The sequence below is a fragment of the Neovison vison genome, chromosome 3 (assembly GCF_020171115.1).
Source record: "Neovison vison isolate M4711 chromosome 3, ASM_NN_V1, whole genome shotgun sequence".
Classification (NCBI taxonomy): Eukaryota; Metazoa; Chordata; class Mammalia; order Carnivora; family Mustelidae; genus Neogale; species Neogale vison.
Window position 1 is genome coordinate 36,138,713 of NC_058093.1, and position 23,351 is coordinate 36,162,063.

General features: G+C 45.4%; 1 protein-coding gene across 5 annotated transcripts in view; it reads right to left on the reverse strand.

Annotated features, from left to right (window-relative positions):
• The window catches only part of COL4A4 (collagen type IV alpha 4 chain), a 111,248-nt gene that overhangs the window by 13,142 nt on the left and 74,755 nt on the right, over positions 1 to 23,351 (reverse strand). For 4 of the 5 annotated variants that reach the window (XM_044241726.1, XM_044241728.1, XM_044241729.1 and 1 more), the window contains exons 35-44: positions 21,720 to 21,827; positions 21,009 to 21,116; positions 14,972 to 15,043; positions 13,428 to 13,556; positions 13,224 to 13,337; positions 11,891 to 12,046; positions 9,695 to 9,802; positions 8,611 to 8,619; positions 5,792 to 5,917; positions 464 to 580 (exon numbers count right to left, since the gene is read on the reverse strand). In XM_044241726.1, coding sequence (XP_044097661.1) covers positions 464 to 580; positions 5,792 to 5,917; positions 8,611 to 8,619; positions 9,695 to 9,802; positions 11,891 to 12,046; positions 13,224 to 13,337; positions 13,428 to 13,556; positions 14,972 to 15,043; positions 21,009 to 21,116; positions 21,720 to 21,827 — 1,047 coding nt within the window. The remainder of the gene's footprint in view (positions 1 to 463; positions 581 to 5,791; positions 5,918 to 8,610; positions 8,620 to 9,694; positions 9,803 to 11,890; positions 12,047 to 13,223; positions 13,338 to 13,427; positions 13,557 to 14,971; positions 15,044 to 21,008; positions 21,117 to 21,719; positions 21,828 to 23,351) is intronic. The other variant, XM_044241727.1, reaches the window with a different exon arrangement.

A 23,351-nucleotide genomic window follows, 5' to 3' on the forward strand; every position in this document is an offset into this window, starting at 1 on the left:
TTTCTTAAGCAGGAGACTTGTATTCTATATAAATGCACCAGTAGGATGAAGCGAACTCCGAAAACAGAGGCCAAGTGACTTGGCCAGTCGTGGAGGGTGAGAACACCTCGCCACCCCACCTTCCTCACGGCCTCTCGGTGGCGATCCCACACAACGCCAGGCTTGCCTTGAGAAAGGCAACAGCTAAAAGAGCTCCGAGTAGTGGTTTGGGGAAGTACTAAATGGGGGAGAGGACCTTGGCTCATCTTTGCAATGGTCGAGGGTTGCTCAGAACGTGGGGGAAGGGAACAGACTGGCTGTTCCACGCCCGCTGCTTCTGCCTCCCTAATATTTGGTGAGTCCACATCTAAGACAAATGCTTTTAATAGGAGCGGTTTGGAAAGCCGCCCGAGAGACCAGGGATCTCGTACACAGTCTCAGGTCTACGGTGTCCACGGAAAGAAGAGAAGCTGAAAATTTTTACCTGGTGCTCCAGGGCAGCCGGCTTCTCCCGCGTCCCCTTTGCTTCCAGGAGGCCCAGGGGGCCCTGGGAGGCCATCCTTGCCCCGCCTGCCATCCGGCCCGGACTCTCCTTTGCACCCTGCACGAGAATTCACGATGCCAGCGGTGAGAACAGTAGGACCCCTGCTAGCACTCCTGGCCCGGGGCTCCCCCTTTGGACCACACTGCATTCGCTCATGTCGCCTTCCCAGATACATGGAGCTGGGATTGTACTACCTCCACTTGGTCCTGGGGTCAGTAGGTTCTGAGAGGTCAAGTCATTTGCTTAAGTGATAAGCCAGTCGTGGGCAGAGCCGGGATATGGGGCTAGACGGTGGAGATGCTGGAGGAGAGGTCTTCACCTTTCTTCATATTCTCATATGTTTATTTTTTTTATATTGAACATATATGATTTCTATAAATAGATGTTATCCTTAATAATGATTATTATTAATTATTAATAATGATTATAAATAGATGTTACCCTTAATAATGATTTTCTTAGAAAGCTGAGCAGAGGAATAAGTAAAATTCAATAAGATTTGATTGGGAGTTCAGTTCCATTTGGAAAAAGATAAGAGCAGCAATTTTTTTAAAATGATCGAGAGTTTACAAGGTGGGAGGTATGACCTTTTATGTGGATTAGCCTATTCCGTCTTCTCAACAGCCCCATAACCAGGCGCTCTCCTGTGCCAGCCTGCGGGGGGTGAGGTGGGGGAGACTGAGGCTCAAGAAGGGGGCAGAGCTGAGAGCTAGTGGAGGAACCTCGCCCAGGGGGTTTCCATCAGCCGCCAGCCTGCTTCCTGACACTCTGCGGAGCTCAGGTGCGCTCCCAGGAGGACATAAACTGGGGGCCTGGCAGCAGTCCCACTGTTAACTTGAGGGGTTCTTGAATTGTTTGGTTGCTTTTGTCCAGGCATTAATTCATCAGCCACAGTCTCCTCTCTTGGGTAGCAGACAAGGTCCTTGCCTGTAGAGGAGTGTATTCCCATTAGCCTGAATTACGGAATTCCCTGAATTACTAACCTTCCCAAGGATTCTGGTTTCTACCTGTTAATCTCTCTCCCTTTCTCTCTCTCTCTCTTCTCTCTGTTCTTTCTCTCTCTCTGCCACGAATTAGAGTAAAACCAACCATGAAGTCATACAGGGTTCACAGTTCACTCTTGGACTTGTTCTTCAAGGGCGTGGGAAGCCACCTGAGGGTTGAGAGCAGGGGACTGCCATGCTCGGGTGACCATCTGGATGTCCCATTCGGTTTGCTGCCTCACACGGGACCCCATCTTACAGCCATTTGAAATGCATGCCCCTCCAAACCTCACCACTTTGAAAACCCTGCTCTACCACTGCCTGCCTGAGAGTGTCCCATACCAACCTCCTTCTTCTGTCCCCACAACCAGCCAGTCTGTTCCCTTACATCCGTGCTGGTAGAGCTGGTGTGGGTATACCCAGTCATTTCACTCTCTGCTTCCTTGTGTTTAAACAAATTCTCTTGGATTGTCATGCAGTTCCTGGACTGCTTTCTGTCTGTCGTTATCGTTCAGTAAGTGAGAAAGGAAACCTCCCTCTCCCCCTCTGGGTGAGAAACGTCCTCTACTTTCCAGTAACTGGGCAGAAACCTCTTTCCAGGTGGGGCTGCTGTGTGCTGGCTGGCGTACCCCTTGCCACCAGCTTCAAGGACGTCAGTTCCTTTGGAAGGAACACAGGGCCCTGATGGTGAGCTCAGAGCATTCTCTTATCTCTCCCACCCACGAGATGATTGCAACATGAGGCCACTGCACTATTCTGCAAAGGGCTGCCGGAGTGCTGACAAGCCAGCAAACAGACTGATCATGGATAAGGCAGCAGGCATCTTCCTGAAATATCAACGTGTGGCAAGATCACTGTCGATCTGGGGAAAGAGTTCCCCCGCCAGATGTTGTGATATGGGCTTTGTTCCCTTTGGAGAAATTGTCAGGCAATTTCCAGAGATAGGAAGGAAGGCTTTTGTTATCCGAGTTGTGTGCCTACGGCTTTCCCTATGTGGACTTGTTCTCCACTTGGAACTTGTTTTAAGGACTAGAGCTACATCTAAAAGACCTCCAGTGTTTGATGGATTACCTCCTTGGAGAGCGTCACATGTTGACTTGAAGATTAAACACTCTAACAGGATGTGGGAATGTCCATTAGGCAGTAACAGTTCAAACCAATATGGAAACCACCTTTGTGTGCATCCCAGGAAGCCCCAGCCTTTGAGGGCCCCCCGGGGAAGGAAAAGTTGTGGATCAAAGAGACGTGTGAGCAGAAAGACAGGAGGCCTTCCACGGTGGAGGACTCTTACCAGACACAAGATATATTTAGTGTGGCTGCTACCGGCTCACAGTGGACAGGAAAGAGCCAGAACTTCATTACTTTTTTCTGTATAGATCTCGGCTACAGCACCAGGTTACAAAACCAGCTTGGCAATGAAAGAGGTTCAGAAAGGAAGACAAGAAGAAGCCAACAACGTCGTTTGAGGTGGGGATGGTCCTCTCTAGTGGCGGCTGATCCTTCACAGCTGAACTCGGGGATGGCACAGATGGCCCCCAACACTGAGCCGGAAGAATCATCTTCAGGAGAGGACAGATGACGAGCCCCATGCCCTGCCGATGACTCCAGTCAGTCGGGGTTCGGCCACTCTAGACCCTCAGTATAGACTTGTCACTTTTTAGCTACTGGACAGTGTGGTCGAGGTATCCAGGGTTGGCTACACTGCAGGCCAAGAGGTGGAGGCCACATCAGAGAAGGGGGAGCCAGAGAAGGGGGAGCCAAAAGGGAACACTGGTGTGGGAGTGGGTACTTGGGAGAAAGAAAGAAAGGAGCCCAAGGGAAGGTGAGCCATGGAGCAGTGCAACATGGGAAGGAAGGGTGGCACCTTCTGGGAAGGGCTGTGCACCTGGTTGTTTTGTTGTTGTTATTGTTCTTTTTTTCCACATAAGTCACATTTTGTGGCACAATGGTGGCCTCAGGTATTCCTAGTGCCAGCAGGCAGGGTCAGTGACATCAATAAGGAGAGGACATAGGGAGCCAGAGAACACCCTTCTGAGGCTATTTGCAACTAGATGAGCCCATCCAGCCCCAGGTCGGGCAGAATGAGAGATGACAGGAGATCGATCACAGCTGGCCCGTGTAGCCTATCAGCCCCCTTTCAGAACCTCACAATCTATGGAGAGAGAATCTTGTATGTCCCCCAAGATAATTATTTGGCCATTTGGCTTTTCTTCTCAGTTACTTTCTTTCCTTCTTTTTCAAAGTCTCCATTATGGGTGAGCCCAACCGCCCAGCTGTTCTCAACTGGTACTGGGGGCAGTCGTGGTTCTCAACCCTGGTTATCTGCTAGGGTCACCTGGGGAGCGCTTCCAACACATTGATCCTTGGGCTCTGCCTTCTGCATTTAGTTGGTCTGGGAGGAGGCATCGCTATTGTTTCCAGCCCCTCCAGATGACTTGAGCCCACAGTGAGGACTGAGTCCCTTGGGTTGGTGTTGCTTTTAGCTGACTGTTTTAAGGACTCCATTCACATAATATGGTTAGGGTTTCTCAAAGTTGAATATATATACACATATTCTGGGATCTTGCTAAAATGCAGATTCTGACTTGGAAAGTCTGTGCCTGAGTTGCGCTGGTCCACACTTTGTGTAGCAAGGATGCAGCTGACCTGCCCAACTGTGACCCTGCTATCTCCCTTTTGGAGAATTCTGGTCCCTCAAAGCCCCAACTGTCCTTAAAGGCTATGTTCAAAGGCCAGTTCTTGCCTGGGTCTCAGCTATCTTACAGCCCTCCATACTGAAGTTCACCTCTCCCTGTCCCATTGTCCTCGGGCCTTTGCCAGAAACTCCTTGAAAACACAAATTATAATCTCTCGTTATTTAGAATTACTTCTGTTCTACCAGCTCTTTCTGCCGTGAGGTTAGAGGCACTGGGGTGGTGGGGGGCAGGGCACATCTTAGTCACGTCTGAATTTCCCACAACGCCTAATACCATACTTTCTAAAGAGTGCAGAGGATCTGGAAGTATTTACTGAAATACATTTGCAGAAGTGCATTACCAGCCATATCTTCTACTTGAAAGTGGACTTTTCTGAAGGGGTGTGTGTATGTGTAGGGGGCGGTTGTCCCAGCCCTCAGTTGCAATTATATACACAACAAGGGGGTTGGTTTTAAAAGTAGGTTGTGTGACGAGTGATTCTGATGGACAGAGAGCGTGATCCATGCCATGAGTGACAAGGAACTACGCTCACTTCCCAGTGTTCCCCACGCCAGAAAATGGAAGTTGCTCCGACCGACACGCAATTAGCTTAATGCAGAAACACAGATGCAGTGCAGCAAACACAGACAAAACAAACCCCCTACCGGTCTCAGGGGGGCTCCAGGTTCTGGATACTACCCAACAACTACTCAGACACCAGCAGAGGGGACATCTTTTGGGCCCATAGCTGTTTGGCTTTGGGGAAACACACACACACACACACGCACACAGGTGATACAAAACTCAAGTTCTATTTCCAATTCCTTTGGCCCCAAATCAGAAAAAGCCAGAGCCACATCTGGGCAGTGGGAAACCAGGAAAGAGAACGGCCTCGTGGCTCCTGGGGTAATTTGCACACAAGCTGTCTAGAACCACGGGCACTGTCAATTAGTCTGAAGACATCATTGACCTTGAGCTGACCAGCCCGGACTCCCTTAATATCTTTGTCAATGACCAGTGTGGTGGGGATCTGTGAAGCGCACATAAAGCATTTAGAAGATAGTTTTCAAAGGAATGGTTTGGTTGAAGTGCTTAGCTAAGGCTTCTGCGCGACCCTTACATGAGCAATGGTCAAATCAATTAAATGAACACTCAAGGTCATGGCCAAAATTTAGATTGACCCTTCCCCTTTCCTCTGATCCTTCTCCAAGTGAGACATCTTCTTCCCCCTTCTCCTAGGGTGTTTCTGCTCCACTGAGCCCCAATGCGAGTATTTGTAATTCAAAATCAAGTCAACAGTTATTAATGACTATTAATAGAGCATCTACTCTGCTGTATAAAAGGCTTCAAAGCTTCATGCCCAAAAGTTGCCCAAGTGGGAGAGATTCAAGTACGAGTTCAACATAAAAAGAGTGGGCTTGTGCTGATCCAGTGAGGACGTGATCGAACCTCAGGAGAAATGTAGAAAACTGTCAAAGAGGTGGAGATTACAATGCTTCCTACTCACGAGGAATTTAGACTCCATGCTAAGAATTGCACAGCAAGATGCCTAGATGTTCATTCCAGCAGCATTTGATGTACATAATGAACAAAAGACCCCAGCCTCGTACCTGGTCCTGGGGGCCCTCTCACTCCAGGGACCCCCATGGCTCCTTCTGGTCCTCTCGGGCCTGGTACCCCGGGAAGCCCGGGGATTCGAGGGCAGGACTCCACATCGGCAGGCGGTCCTGGTTCTCCTGAAATTACAATTACTGCTTGTGTGAGGGACTCCCACCTTACACACAAGCTTCTTCTGCCCCCTCCAGCTAGCCGGACTGCCGATACAACACCCAAGAATCAGAGCTCAACCACCCAACATCAGCTCCGTGAAGGCGGGACTCTGTGCACTGTGGGGCAGAGAAACTTCCGGAAAGCACGGTGTTAAATACATGACTGACTGAGTGGGATCTCAGAGGAAGCGAAACAAGTACAGAATAGTGAGGGTTCGTGGGGGCAGGAACAGTTTGGTGACCTTCACTAGATTTCCTGTCTTTGGGCTACTTTTTACTGGGCGTCGGTCACAGGAAGCAGTGGGAGGGCTCCTGGGGTGACTCCAGTGTCAGCTGGGGCTTCACTGTTCAGCGCTAAGAAGCTGTAGCTCTGACTTTGGTCCATCAGAATCATCTGGCCGGTGCGTCAGAGCCCACAGTTTCCGAGCATGTAGATCTGGGGTAGCCCCTGACATCTGTGTGTCTAACATGTTCCCCGTTGAGGCTGACAGTGCTGATCTGCAGATCTCATTGGAGAATCACTGCTCTAAAGCTTTGCATGTTCTTCCTTCTTGGTTATGTTCACATCTTTAAAGTATTTTTCTTAAAGCTTCGTTCAGTCACCCTGCAAATACTCCACAGGGAAACGAAATCATAATAACGCTAACCAATAAGGATAACAGCTAACCCTTCTTGAATGCCTTCTCACGTACTGGGCCCCCTGCTGAGTGCCTCACGATGAAAGGCTCCCAACAAGCCCGTGCGTGTATGTGCTGCTATTACTAGAATACTACATGTAAGAAAACCCAGGCTCAGGTAAATAAGTGACTATCTAAGGTCACACAGCTAACCCATGACAGAGTCTAGATTAAAATGCAAGATGGTCTTCCTCCAAAGCTGTGCCCTTAACCAGGACACCATTACTGCCTACAGGACTCTTCACATCTGTGTGATGAATTCCAAGAAATACAACATATTTTAAAAACATGCTGCTTACCAGTTGTGGTGTTCTTAAAATTCATGCAAATGTGTCAAGTAAGTTTAAGAATAGAGTGATTAGGCAGCAAGAAAACTGTAGAAACGGTGGTCATAGCGACAATGTAAGTTACACAGCACGTCTGTGCAAAACAGACTTGAACCCAGGGCACCCACGTAGCTCAGTTGGTTGAGCGTCTGGCTCTTGATTTCAGCTCAGGTTATGATCTCAGGGTCCTGGGATCAAGTTCTGCATCAGGCTCTCTCCCCCTTTCCTTCTGCCCCTCCCCCAGCTCATGCTCCCTCTCTCTTATCTCTCAAATAAGTAAATAAATCTTAAACAAACAAACAGACAAACAAAAACCCCCCAAACAGCCTTGAACCCTTGTCAGCTGTTTGGGATTTAATCTCTTATAAAATATTGTGGGAAACCACAACCAACAGAGTTGGGTATATTTTTACAATACGTAGTTTAATATAAATTGTGGCTTTTCTACTCTGGGTGACTTGGGGGAGATGCATATGAATATTTCATATTTTCCCTGAAGCGCCTTGTGAATTCTGGTGGGGCGAAGGAAGCAGGTAAGGGAACGAGGGGTGGGGGTGGGCATCTGGCTGGTGTTTCATATTTGGGGTTCTAATGTTATCTTCAAGTGAGTTTATACATACACAGAGAGACACTAAGAAGATGGAAGTGGAAACATTAAATATAAAACTATAATTTTTATTTTCCAAAGATTTTACTTATTTGTTGGGGAGGCATAAGCAGGGGGAGTGGCAGGCAGAGGGAGAAGCAGACTCCCCACCGAGCAGGGAGCCCTATGTGGGGCTTGATCCCAGGTCCCTGGAATCATGACCTGAGCCAAGGGCAGACGCTTAGCAACTGAGCTACCCAGGTGTCTCTGAACTGTAATTTTTTAATATAAACATTTAAAATAGTAGGACTCTTTTTAAACTCCGATTTTACTGTTCTTTACTTTTTAATAAACCAGGAGCTAAAAGGGGCCAAAGTGTCTCTTCTGGAAGCATCCTGCATTTGGGGCAAATTTTCATTACGGTTAATAAGAGATGCCTAGAAAGGACAAATGTGTGCCCTCACTATGTTTCTTTTCTTCTTTTAAGAGACTCTTTTTAGTCTCTTTGAAAACCCCAGACACAAAATAATCCGTTGCTTCTGCATTGTGGTAAACACTTAGTTGAAAAGAATAACAGCATTTTCATTATATCACACAAAGAAATTTGCTCCTTGGAAATGGACTTTGATGTTATGGGAAAACCTTGTCACAGCCCCTTACTGGGTGTGAAGGACCCTTCTTTTTATGTTGTGGATACTTCTTATTTTAGGGATGTTCTATGTGTTTATATTGTATAATTAATAAAAGAAACTTACATGCGTATGTACCGTAGCATTTGACAAAGAAACCACTCACTCTTTGTGCCTGAATGGAAATTCTGTAAGATGAGTGTCTACTCCGCCTTGACAACCTATAATGAGACTTGACTATGGGATGCTCTAATATGGGGTGACCATATCTGTAATGAGGAAGCCAAAGCACTGATGCCTCATATAAAATTACAGCACCCCATCTATGAAAATGTAACAAGGTAACAAAGTAACGAACCCACAAGTACGGTGAAAAAGGCCAGTACAGAAACAAGTAGAAGCCCGATTTAGAGTAAATTACTAATTTTATAGCAGGGCTTACCTCTGGAGCCTGGAGGGATCCAAAGTCAAAAAATGAAGCCACGCAACGATTTTCATGTGGTGGAAAGAGATTTTAAATATGTAAATTAGGACCAAAGTGACATCGGTTATTTGAGAAGATACATAATAACTTGAGGATGGCATCCGTGATGAGCAGAATGATGGCATCTTATTTACATAACGAAGCCCACGTCAATGTTACTGACAAGAGCGGCTAGGATACAGTCACAGAGCATTCCCATCTCGAAAAACGTGAAATGAAGCTCTCTTGCACAATATAACACGAGTTGATTTCTTACAGCAAATACGCCCTAATTTAACATATAGAGAAATTCTGTTCATTGGCAGGCTTCTGAAAACTTCATACTATTTAGCCAAGTTTTATGGGTTCTGCACAGAAAGGAAATAGGAGATGAGTGCAAGTACAAGCTGTTTGTCGTGTTGTTCTGTGATCCGTCATGAAACACCACAGTCCATTTCTTCTTTGCACTACCGACATAATTTAGGAGATTGCAAAATATTCCGAGCTGACACCACATTACTGTAATATTGGTTGAGGATTCCCAAAGATATCAGTTCTGCCAATCTCAAATACGCATGTCTGTTTGCCCTTCCAACTCTCCCTTGGCTTACTTTTGACCCTCTGCTGAAAACATGTTGTCGACTGAGCTTACATTGAATAGCCTTTTTGTCTTTGCGGGAACTAATGTATTTTACAGGAAAAGTTAAATGACACATCTTGGAAAATCAGGGGGAAGTCAGGGAGAGAAATGAATATGGCCCTCGCATACAGTAATCAACTCAGCCTTTGCCTCTTGTGTGAAGGAACACAGATTTATTTAACTTAGAAATGTTTCTGTAAAATCAACTCCTAATTTGCAAACGTACTCATTCTAATGATAAATATTAGTTTACCAAACATAAGATTGTGTAGTGAGGCCTGAAATAAATGCAGCTTAACTCATTAGAAATTGCAGGCAATTTCAGAATAATTGCTTGCTTCAAGGCAACCCTCACAGTAACTATTGAAACAAAAAAGGCTTGCTTAGGCTGCTGGGTGAGATCATCAGGCATTAGGAGCTTACCTGGAAGACCGGGGTGCCCTTGTCTGCCTGGAATGCCAGGTAAACCCTTGTCCCCGGGGGAGCCGGGAAGTCCTGGTGGCCCCTGCAGCCCCGGGAATCCCATTGGTCCTAAAAGGAACATAAAGATGGGGACGCTGGAACGGAGGAGTATTGAGACAATGGCAGTCAGGTGGACCGAACTCAGGGAACCCAACACAAATCAGGGCAAAGTCAGCCTTAGAAACCAGGTGAGCCTCTCACTTTTTTCTGTAACGCTGAGAAGAGCTGCCTCTGTCTGAAGGAAACGCAAGAGTCGGTCAAAAGGAATAAGGAACATGGTTTCATAATCGAGGCAAGACTAAAGTAGAATGAAAAGCTCTGTCGTCCTGAACTTTCTCTGGAGATGGAGGGCTGGAAGGGAGGGGAAAATGGGGCAGTGTCCAGCCACGTGGGACAATGTGCCTCCTGGCCCCGGGCTCCTGCCTCTCTTCCTCACAATCTCCTCCGTCAGCCCTGCCAGCCTCTCAGCGCCTCGTGTGTGTGGTTCCTTCCCTTCTTCTGTGTCCAGCAAGCCTCACCTCCTCAGGGAAGCCCTCTCTGAGGCCCCAGCCCAACTGCACTTGTTCTTGATGTGCTGTCATCTGCCGCAGTTTATATTGATGAATCCTTTAGTGTGAGTGTCTGTCTTCCCCCATGAAACTCTACACTGACGAAGAGTGGGGCTGTTTAAACCTGCTCACTGTTATATTCTTGTAGGTACTTAATAAATGTTTGTGGAATAGATCAAATCTTTCCCACTGTTTGAGTCTGAAAGGTAAACTGAAGAAACTCCCTCCTCGTTTCCACAGGTAAACAATCTTTGGACCACATGCCCCCCTGAAAGGGGAGTTAAGAAGCATGCTTAGTGGTTTCATCAATATTTCTAAGACCTTGTATATATATATATATATACATATATATATATATTATTTATTTTTTTTTTTTTGGTCACTATTACTTATGCTGCATACTGTTTTCCCAAACCTGAAGAATATTTCCAGGTAGAGTTTCATTCTCTAGAGCAGTAACTGGGATGAAGAAGTATCTTATTTGGGAAAGGAACAAGGTTATATAGTTAGCCTCTTCCTTCCTTTTGGTGACTAGCATGCTTACATGTTTGTCCGATTCTGGGGTTCGATAACCAGAAGCCCACGTATCTGCAGATATAAGCCACAGTCTCTAAAATTGATTTTATTGCTAATAAAGTTGAGGGAGGGTTGTTCTGTACTGTTGTGCAAGTTGTGTACTGCACCATTACAGGGATGCCCTTTGCACTGTAAACATGGCAGCCTTATGGTAATTTTGGTCTTCATTTTGCCCTAATCTTTTGCTTTATTTCACACTCAGCCAGTTATTGGGCAGACTGTGATAGTTGCTTCACTATCCATCTTCCTTATCTGTAACAGAAAGGAGTTAAAATGGATAACCAATATTGGTTCCTTTTCAACAAAAAAGTTCTAATGAACTGAATAACTTTCTGAAACCTGGTGACCAAAAATGAACATCCCCAAATATTAGCAGTTAAGTAAAAGTGAATTAAAAAATATTTTAGCTTTAAATAATGGGAGAATTCAGTAACAGAGACTCTTTCACAAATCTGCCCAACACAGAATCCACTAACTGCATGTGGCTACTGAACAGCTAAAATGGCGCATCCAGACTGGGTTGTCTTGTGCTCATAAAACATGCACCAGGCTTCAGAGCTGGGGAGGAAGAGTGTCTTATCTGGGAGAGGAACTCGTTCGTTCGGAACAGCCCTGATCATTGCACTGATAATTTGTATCAATGATGATATGCTAAAGCAGTAATATTTGAATATATTTGTTAAAGGAAATAGGAAAAGTCATTTCACTTATTTCTTTTTACTTTTTAAAATGGGGCTACCACACCTTTTCATTACAGGTGTAGCTTGTGCTATATTTCTGTTGTCCAGTTCTGGTCTAGAAGATTACCAAGCATGTTATTAGGGGCTGAAGATGAACTTGTATTTCTTCTTCTTACTCATCCAAATGTTACCCAAACTTGAGGACTTTCTGGAAAAGTCAGGGAACTACCGAAATGTCATGACTATGTCCACAGGAAATGACGTTACCTCCCAGGGGTGCAAAACACCAGACCCTGAAGGTCAAGATAACAAAAGTCTTCATGTACTTCTTAAGAAACAACTTGCATGCCTACCTTTCTGGCCATCTTTTCCATCACATCCTGGGAAGCCTTTGCGTCCTGGAGGGCCAGGTGGGCCTGGGGGACCTGGAGGTCCTGGAAGACCACAGTCTCCTGGTTCCCCTTTCAGAAGGTCGACACTTCCAGGGCGGCCTGGGGGCCCGGGAGCTCCTGACCACAAGGAGGAGGCAAAAATCTTCTTTCAGTCAAAGACAAATATGACTGCAGGTTACCTGAGAGCTTCTTAAGGAAAGTAACCAAATGCAAGCAAAAGACAGAGAAAATCAGAAGAACAAAAAAGTCAACAATATCCGAAGTAAAACAGAGATTATCTCATGGAGCCCCTAAGCCGAGAGAGGGTGTAAATGGTCTGTTGTGAACAGTTAGACAAATGAGCATACAGAAAGCCTTCCTTCCCTTCCAAGCCAGCCCATCTGGAAGCAAGGGTTTATGGCTTTTCTTTGCATTGTCATCCCTCTGCTTTAATATGATAGGTAGAAGGACGGATGAACAGACAGGACAGATGGGTAGACAGATACATAGATGACAGTTTTTTGACAAAAATCTGGCTGATGGAAATTAAATGTTTAATCCTATTTGAAAACAGGTGTCTTCACCCAGGAAGTGAGCCCAACTTCTACTCCTACTTAGCTTCTACACTGCCTAGCATATTTTTGAGCATTTAATTTTTCCCAGCATCAAACAGGATCCCATAATCTTTAGCTTACCCTGACTAAAACCCTAAAGATATGAAGGTAGTGGGTTGGGTCTGTCCAAAGGAGCTCGGTGAGCTATTAGAACATGACTGTGTACTTTGCAAAAGCCCACGGTGCCACAGCTCTGGTCCCCAGGACCCTGACGGCTCTGGTCAGACCCCACTCTGTGAAATATTGCCTTGCTGGCCATCGTCCCTGCCAAGTGCCGAGGGGAACAAGTGCCGTGAGCAGCTCTTGAAGAGGCTCTGTTCCTGTGTGTGCCAGACCCCCAGCACTGTCAGCTGGCTGGCTGGGGGCAGTGGTTCACATTGGAGGTGCCAGAGACCACCAGGCAAGGTGAGGGTCCGTCCTGCCCCGTGTTCTGCACCCTTGTGCTCAGCACGACGCTGGTGCTGGCACCAGGAGAGGCCCGCTGAGAGTCCGCGCGCACGCAGAGAGCAGGTGCAGGAGCGCTCCGACCCAGGGCTGGCTCTGACAGCCGGGCACTGCCCACCCTCTGCCTTTTCCATCTGCCAGATCGATGGGGCTGCTCACGGGCTTCAGCTCTGCCATTCTCAAGTCCTACATCCCTCCAGACCTGGCAGCATGTAAGGAAGGGAGGGTCACCATCCTCTGCTGGGATGTTCTCATACCTCTTGGACCGTCGGGGCCAGGAGGTCCCTGATCTCCGGGTGGACCTGGGTCAGGAATGTCCCCTTCAGGAGCTCTTCCTGTGGCACCTGCCAGACCGGGCAATCCAGGTCTCCCTGAGAAGGAACGTGTTCTGATGTCAGCCTCGTTACATTTGGAAGGTTTGGATTTAATTACTAAGAGGGGCAAAGCATGCTGCTTCTTACCTGGGGGGCCGGGGGGACCTCTTCCTCCAGAAGGGCCTGGGGGAGAAATTCCCGGACTCCCAGGGTCTCCCATCTCCCCTTTTAGCCCAGGTGTGCCCACTGGACCAGGCGGGCCCACTTCGTGCAAACCTTGATGAGGGAAACAGCATTAATTCTGCATTTTCTCTCTGTCTGTCCCTATTGCTGCTCCTGGAAAAGAACAGCTTCCAGACGGGGTGACAGTGACCCAGCGGGTCGTGCTGAGCCCGACTGCCTGCTGCAGTGGTGGCCCCTATGCTGTAAGCTCTCCCTGGGTCAGTCATCACCTTTCCTCTCATGCTCCATCACACAGCCGGCTGCAGGTCAGCCATAGGCTTATTTTACGATTATTTCCCCGGTTAAAACAAAACAAACACAAAAACAAAACTAAACTAAAAAATCAACAACATATCAACATTCCAACCTCTACCCCAGAAGGAGTGAAACCAAATGAGATCCAGCCATAAGGAATAATAATAACAACAAGGATAATAATAATAATAATAACAAGCTGAATACACTGGTTTGACATTTCAGGGGGAACCTGGCATGTAAGTAACAACCACGGAGGAGGTCCACACTGCAGCGGGAGCACGTCCCTGGTTTCCCGGGGGAGGTACATACATTATCAGACTATTTGGAGGAGCCTCTAAAATGAATCCTCTGTGACCTGGATTAATTCTTGGCCTTGCACACATATCAAGATTCTGCCTCTCTTCAGCAGCTGCGTCAAACCCAGAAGCACGACAACCCAGCCCTGGGCCAAACACCCTCCCACCTCCGTGTCAGATTCCAGCCGCCTTGTCTGACTGTGGGCTGTTTTTCTGAGACACTAAAGCAACAAACGAGCCCTATACTAAAATCCCAGAACCAGCTCGAATGCAGTTGCTGACGGTGAACCTATCTGGGGTAGCAAAGGGAACAGCGACTTGCTCGAGGGACTTGTTTGAACAGCAGCCGGTTGAGGGTGTGAAAAGTACTCATTAGACCCACGTGGCCGTACTTGCCATCCCTACACTTAATATCGAAAAAAAAAAAAAAAAAAAAAAAAAAAAAACAACGAAAAAACAAACAAAAAAACCCCCTCCCAACTCTCTGCCATGACTCCGGAGTCCCAGGATCGAGTCCCGCATCGGGCTCCCAGCTCCGTGGGGAGTCTGCTTCTCCCTCTGACCTTCTCCTCACTCATGCTCTCTCTCACTGCCTCTCTCTCAAATAAATAAATAAAATCTTTTAAAAAAAATTGAGTTCCACCTAAGCAATTATTCAGAATATTTTTAGCAGAGAGATAGCTCCAAGCAACATCAACAGAAGACACTGATAACCAACAATTCTTTCTTAAATTAGGTTTTCTCAGGGGTCCTTTTTAGAGAAGTCGTCTTCGGTACTAAGAACAGTCCAGTATTGTGTCTTCCAGCTAAGCCAGTTTCTTTGTTTGGCACCCCAAATCGTGCATCGTGAAGGAATACTGGCAGTTTTTCACAGCCTGCTGACGGCAGTTCGGTCTTGGCAAAGGATTTTCTTACCTGAAGCACCTTTGGCTCCTTTCTGACCCTTTAAACCATGCAAGCCGTTCAGACCGGGAGCCCCGGAGGGACCTGAAACACATCACAGGCCTGTGACCCACCAGGGAAGACACAGTGTTGAAGTTCACCAGCCACTCGGCCCGGGCACCACCCAGGGGATGATTCGCTGATGGCCACCGACAGATTCTCCAGGCGGGAGCCCTGAGGTCACACTGTCTAGATGTCATTATCAAGGCTAAAACCATGCCAGTGGTTATTATTTAACATTTTCATTTGACGGACATTTTCGGAAAGACAGGTTAGCACATTTCTTTGGTTTTAACATACTGCTCTTGGTTTATGACCATATTGTGGACATCTCTCTCTCTATCCAGATACTATCTAGAATTATTGAATCTTCTTGTAGGAAGGAACGTTAGGTTCGATGACAACGAACTTATCCCAGATGAGAGAAAAGAGATTGGATCGGAGCAAACCCAGACCTCCTTCTACCCAGGCTCAGGACCTGTCCACTCCACCGTGGTCTGTAGATACTAATTTCTTTGGGATCTAGTCAGGTAAAGGTAGTAAGACAATAAGGACAGGTGAGGCCTGTGGCAAACTGGGGAATACATGACCTACCTAACCTTTCTTCAAGTTCCGCACTACGCAGAAAGAAGCAGCCTGCAGAGAAGGTTTGGTTGGCACGATTTCTTTGCCCTGACTTCTTTCGAAATGAACCACTCTGATGCCTCTTTACTGAAACTCAGTTTATTTCATAGCAATCACTGAATACTCCAGTCTCTGTAATGAGGTATGATTTCTTTCTGCCAGGCATCAGTGTAGTCCTCCAAGGAGACAGATATCTACCAGCCTGACTTCCCGAAGTAAGCTGACAGGGAACACTGAACACCCATCAACCTATAGACTCATAAATAGATAAATGCATGAAGTATCTAAAATACACTTATATTATAACATATAGATACTTACATAAGTATAGAGATTTATAGGGAGGAGGTAGAGGAGACAAACAAGGGACAGGCAGAGGGAAGGAGAGAGGGGGGAAGGGAAGAAGGCAGGCGACTGATACAATTCTGGGAGCAGGGCCCTCTGCCGGGTGATTCATACATGTCTTATCTCATGGATTTGGGGGGAAACCATCTTCTGCTCAGCCTCTGGCCAAACCTAGTGACCTTCCAAATTCATCGGTGGATCTTCATCGAAGGCTGAGAGCCGTCCAGCCCATCACTCAGTTTGGGACCACATCCCTGTCATTTGCAATGCAGTGTTCTAGCACACATCAAATGGCCCTCAGCTACCCCACGAAACCTACACAGGGCTCCCTTGATGCCCTTCTGCCGGTGCCTGTCCCATACCACGCAACAAGCGAGTCTGGATGACTGGATGACTTTGGATAAATTAATTGAGGGCAAGATCGGGTCATCTTAGTCATCCCATGCTCCCGTCTCGCATGTGACACACAGTTGGTGTTCAGCAGGTGTTGGTTGAATGGGTGAGAGGATGCATGAATGAGTGAATGAGGAAATGTGCCACAGGGAGTGCCGGGACGTGAACGGGTGGAGAGAAAGCTGTCGGAAGGAGGGGGCACAATGTCGATTTGCATGTTACATATTCTTTAATAAATTTATGGGAGGAATAAGGTTTGGTGAAAGTTAGAGGCATCCATTTGTGTATAAACAATTTAAGTGCTAATTATTACTACTCATTAATGCAAGTCCTCTGTGGGCTTCTTATTAAAAGAGGGAACACTTAGCTAGTTTCACTCTATTTATTATCAGTACTTGAAATGGATGGTTATTCTATTTTTAACCTTAAACTTTAGATTGGTGCAAAGGAGCCGCATTCTCTCATCCCCACCCCCCAAAATGGGAATGCACCCTTATTTTTCCGAAAGCTCTTATTTCCTAACCACTTTTCACAGTTCTGGCTGAGTTTATTTTTCAATCCTCTTTCCTCTTAATGAGCCAACGTTTCAAGTTTGCACCAAAAGAACACACAGACCTTCTTCATCTGCCAAATCTGGATATTTATGGCAATCTATCTGAAATGATAATAAATTTTTTGAGAACACTTTGCTATTTCAATGTGTTTTGATCTCCAGCTGAAGCCACCAAGATTGATGGCTTGGGGACTTAGCTGGGGTGGAATGTCTCAGCTTCTGCCAACTCTCCATTGTCCCATCAATGCATCCAGATCCTGGGCTGTCACAGGCCCAGCCCCTCACCATTGTTGAACTGGCCGACCCTTATCTGACCCAATGTTATCTTTCTAAATTGAATGCAGCTACATCTGGGTAGGATTTTAAGGGCAATTTTTCCTTTCTACTGAAAGCTTTTTATCAATCCCATCTCTAAATCAGAAAGTTGTTCATGCATAAAATATATACAGAGCAGATGAGAGGCAATTAAGCTAACAAAGCACATTCCTTGGTAATGAGGATTTTTTATTCACCTCTCTGGCCGTCCTCCTGCTTAACACCCTTCACGTAAGGCTGCACCTCCCTATGCTCACGGGCCAGGGTGCTCTCCCTTCCACCCAGCCTGGTCAGAGAATCGAATCTCCTGCTCCAGCCCTAATGGGACTCACAGCCTCCATCCTGGTTAGCAAGCCCACTCAGAGACTAGGTTCTCACTGAGGTTTTCTTTTGTTCTAAAGCCTCAAAATGCCACTCTATCCCCAGTGGCCTTTGTACAGGTTTTTACATCTAATGGGATGACCACCTTGCCCCTGTGCAAGGGGGACTTGCCAGCTCTGGCGTTCTGAGGCACCCTCCCTCCCAGGCAAAACTCAGACAGCTGGTCACCGGAACGTGAAAGGCGCTGGGAAAGGGACCCATGTAACTACACGTAGTGGTTGAACACAGTTGAAAATGTATCAAAACAGAATCTGAAATAAGATATATATTTTTTTTAGTTCAGAAACTACACAACTGCCTACTGAGGATAGGCACAAGAGCATAAAGACATGGTCTCCCAATCCTGGAGCTCCCATCCCCAAATATACTTGGTGACAGCTGGCTGACAAGACAATGGAGAGCACGAGAGAAGCAGTCCCTGACATGACAGAACAAATGGGCAATTACTTCAGGAGTGGTAAGTGCTGTGGGGGCAGGGCCAGAAGGGACACCCTGCCGCCCCCCATAGAGAAAGGGGGAGAACATTCCCATGATTTCCACAGTTCTAACATGATAGCATTTCTTTCCAGATAAAAGACATTTCGGGGTGCCTTTTTTCTGAGGAAACATTTTGCCACCAGCCAAAACAACCCAATCCACATCTTTATGGTTGTTGCCATGGAGCAGGCAGTTGTCTTTAGATTTTCATTATTCCAATCTCATGAACGTCCAACGAGGAACCAAGTGTCTTCCCTCTAGAGGGCATATGTGCTTGAACATTTAAATCTACAAATCAAGCCATTTTTAGCATATGTTTAAGTTAGGGTTTAAATCTGACTGAACACAAGCAGGACTCAGAATCCATATGGCCCGTTCCAGCAGAGCAAACAAATTTGGAGTTCAACAGCTGGTTTGTTCAAACAAGATAATCAGTCCCCTTGACTTATTTAGAACATACTTCAAATATTTAGTTTCTCAGATCAAAGTGTTTCTGCTGGAGTGCGGTTCATTTTTGTAACAGCATGATAAACTGCAACAATGGATTTATATTGTGGACGTTTTCACTTTTAGGAATGTATTCACGGTTCGGTTTGGTTTGGTTTTTTAAACACAGGTCATTCGTTGGGCTGTTTGCAGAGAAACAGTGTCGCTGCATGGCCAGGAGGCACCACTGCAGCGTCTGTCTGTGTGTTGGGGTGAATATCTGGGCTGACAGAGTCATTTCCCCATCGTCTCTTGACAAACACTTTATTTTATAGCACAGAAATCTGATGTGGTTGGAGATCATTTTTCGAGCGATTCTGTTACTCAATCAACATCACTGGCTATTGGTTTTTTAATAACATACCATAATGAAATGATGTGATAAATGCAAACTAATTCAAGAGCAGGACAAATCAAAAATAGTAACCTGAGCCTGGTCATTTTAGTAAAACTGAGTGTCTATTGTTATGGCACTGGGATGTTTGAAGACCCTTGCTATTTTTATTAAACTAGGAGGGTAAGATGACGGGGAAATGCAGTAGGAGTGGTTCATAATGGAAATGTTTCCTTTTGGGTTTTTACCAATTTCATCTTCCAGACGTTCAAAAAAGTGTTGGAGAACACCCCACCAGGGCTTCAGGGATTTTCAGGGACAGCAAACAGCCACAATTACTAGATAAGTTTTTAACATAAAAAAAAAATTATACCCGGTGATGGGTATTAAGGAGGGCATGTATTGCAATGAGCATTGGGTGTCCATGCAAACAATGAATCGCGGAATACTACATCAAAAATTAATGAAGTATAGTAGGGTGACTAACACAACATAGTAAAAAAAAATATGCCATTGCTTGAGATCCTAAATTTATCACAGATCACTGGACTTCACATTAAATGTCAATGAAGAGGGAGAAGAACAGTGCAAAGATGTCTTGTTTAGTTATGGAACCAGAAACCAAATAATATTTGGCTGCATGGAAATACATATGGTACAAGTGCTCCAGAATAAAGGGCCTCCCTCCCTGCAGGGTTGCACCAGGTGCTACATACCACACTACTGCATATTGGGGAACAAACATTATTTGAAAGTTCTTTGGTGAGGGAAGAAATGAAAGAGTGGGAAATTTTAATTTGGATTTTCAAAACAATGAAACAAGCCCAAAGGAGGGGCTTCCAACTCTTCCGAGTGGAAGTGATTTCTATTGAACCAAAATTTAGTACATGGATGATCAACTAGCAGAAGGTAAGGGGAGGAAGGTGGGAAGAGAGGATCTTAGTTATAGAAATCTACCAAGTAAGGCTTGACTCTTCATCTGCTATTCAAGCAAAGACCTTCAACTTCATAGCTACTAGCTCAACTGTCCATTCTTCTACTTGTCCAGTGCTCTATTTTTAATTTATTCACAAATTTTATTTTATTTTTTTTTAAAGATTTTATTTATTTATTTGAGAGAGAGACAGTGAGAGAGAGCATGAGCAAGGAGAAGGTCAGAGAGCGAAGCAGACTCCCCGTGGAACTGGGAGCCTGATGTGGGACTCCATCCCAGGACTCCAGGATCATGACCTGAGCCGAAGGCAGTCGTCCAACCAACTGAGCCACCCAGGCGTCCCTATTCACAAATTTTAAAATACTTACCATAACCATCCAGTAGATTTAGTGGGTATCCACTGGGTGCCAGGAATATAAAAATGGTATTTTACTTGGTGAGAAAGACCTTTAAACATACAAATGATTAGGACACACATGCTACACTATAGGTGTACACGAAGTACCCAGGAAAAACATTTTTTTCTAAAATGGAAGAAATGGACTGAAGAGGAGAAAGTATCATAAAGGAATGGAGGGGCATGGATCTTTGTTAATAACAAAAAAACCCCAGCATGTACAATAGGGCATATGGTATTATTGTAATGAAACTTATGATAAGTTTTCTATGACGCATAAAGATCAAAAATTCAGAAAAAAATGTTTCTTTATCTAACAAAGCTAAAGAATATTGGTGACTCTTTCTCCATAGCATTGACATTCTCTTTCCTGCACATACCACAATTGGTAAATGTAGTTACAAAGTATGTTTCTAATACAACTCCCGGACTACATTGTGAGATCCAAGAAGGCAGTAACAGAATTGTGCACCCAGTGTCTAACACACAATCTTAAGGAGATCTAAACTATCTTAAGGAGAGAATAAGTAAAGAGGCCTAAGCATTACAGAAAACGCTGGGAGAAATGTTCTCAAAGATGGCAACACCGTCATTTTGGTCAAAGGCAGGCAGAGAGCCGAGGTGCCCTGCCTGAAGCTCTGAGTGAGAAGAAGGAGCTAACTAAGGTCATCTGTGGGAAATAGGAACGAGCCATGACCAAGAGCAGTGTCACTTGGCACAGGAAAGGCGCTATCAATTTGCCGTCAAGGGTCAGGCTTCCTTTCCACTCACCTTTTATTCCTGGGAGCCCCGGTGCCCCTGGATCTCCCACCATGCCTCTTGGCCCAGGATCTCCCATTTCTCCTGGAGGTCCCTGCAGCCCAGGTGCCCCTTGATTACCTGAGGACGAGAGGGAGGTTCTGCAGACACCCAGATGAGACATGAGTTATCTTCACAGGGAAGGCCATCTGCGCTCTTAACAGGTGGCTCCCTGCAACATTGTCTTATCACTTTTTCCCCCTTGACCTCTAACTCTAGAGAGAAAACTACACTTAACCTCAGAGGGAGCAAATCACTTTGGAGTGATCACTGCTCCCTTTTATAATTTTAAACTTTCACTATATTCCACATCGGCAAGAGGAGGAGACATAAGAGGTTGGGCTATCCATGTGATATATGCCTGAAATCTAAAGCAGAGAAGAAAACCAGCATCTGGATGGCAGGGGGATTAAGGAGGGATGGGAAGGAGCTTCTATCTGTCAGACCCTCACTTTGTGCCTGGCACATTGCTAGGTTCTTGACAGGTGTTGTCTTGGTTTACTCCCAGACAGCCCCGTGGGACTGGACTAACTCCACCCTATGGGTGAGGAACAGGTAAGTGTGAGTGACTTCTCCAGAGTCACAGACCTGGAAAGTGGCAGAATCTAAGGGAAGGTTGGCTCTTTCTGATACACTAGAAGATAGAAGAGTACTCTGGAAGTTTCCAGGCTCCTTTCAAAATACCTGGACACCCGGGTGGTCCAAAGGCACCAGGTAATCCTGGCCTTCCGGGTGGTCCTGTGGGGCCTTGAACACCGGGCAAGCCCTGATCGCCGGGTACTCCGGGATGTCCTAAAGAAAGAAGAATCAAGCATCTGAGTAATTGTGGATTGGTCTTTGAGGCCGTGCATCTATAAAACCTCTAATTTTTCAGGACTTGACATTCTTTTCTAGTAGTACTTGTTTACATTCACAATTTTTCTGTTGAAAAGATAACACTAAGGAAAAATTGAAAACAAAACATCTTTAATCCTACCACCTTCATAAAATTTCTCACGTGTATAACAATGTGCAAATAAGTCCCCCCAGTTTTATATTCTGATTTTTTAAATTAGCATTGAATTATAAGTAATTTTCCAAATTTGCTATTATTTTCTCCTCCTCCTCCTCCTCCTTCTTCTTATTGTTACTATTATTATTAAAGTAGGCTCCATGTCCAGCGTGGAGCCCAGCACGGGGCTTGAACTCACAACCCTGAAATCAGGACCTGAGCTGAGATCAAGAGTCAGATGCTTAACCGACTGAACCACCCAGGTGCCCCTCTAATTGTTTCAAAAAGACTAGCTGATAGCTTATTGAGTTAATCTTAATTAATTAACCTAATTTTCTCTTACTGTTAGCCATTCAAGTTATTTCTCTTTGCTGTTATGCATAATGACCTTTATACATTTTTAATCCATTTTTCTCAAATTATTTCCTTGAGAAAAATTCCTAGGAGTAGAATTTCTAGGTAACATAGTACATTTTGGTTCAGTTTTCTGCATTTCAACCTGCTGAAGTATTTTAAAGTAAATCACAGGCATCGTGGAATTCCACCGCTAAATACTTCAAGAGGTATGCCTGAAAAAGCCATTTTCCTTCATGGCCCAAATAACATCATCACAGCCAAGAAAATTAATACTAATTATTAATATCCTCTAGTACTCATTCCATACTTGGGTTCCCCACTTGTGCCCTTAATGTCCTTCGCACTGGTTTGTCCACACCGGCTCTCATTCCAGAAACATACTGCATCTGGTGGTTACATGCCTTAAGTTAAAGAAAAAAAAAAAAATCCACTACAGTCTCTTTCTCAGGACGGAGACCTACTGAAAAGAACATTTCAGCTGCTGTTTAGTCTTTGAGAATAGACCATTCTGTTCTTGACAGAGGCGGTCAGGTGGTCCGGGTAAATGGTGCCCTAATTCCCATCACTGTTGTGTACATGGTTACAACAACTCTAAGTGCATGCCCTGTGCTCACTCAGGACTTGTGAGTTTGTCAGTTTGTTTTCCTGCTAATTCTGTAAGAAGAAAATACTACCTGAGGCTCCCTTTAGTTAAATTTCTTTGATTACTGAAGAAGATGACTATTTCCCCAGGTTTATTTACAATGTATTGCTTTAATACAACTCAGACTTACATGATAACCCAATAGTCTGTGATGAAATTAGCCAGCTGAGTCTACAAATGGAATACATGGTTCTGGATTTACAGACCCAAGGTGGGGGGTTAGCAGTGGGCACAGTCATTATTTATTAGAACACACACCAAACAAGTCTCTGTTAGTCTCTGCCTGCTCCCTGATGGAATTTAAGATCTATGAGCCTCACTGTGC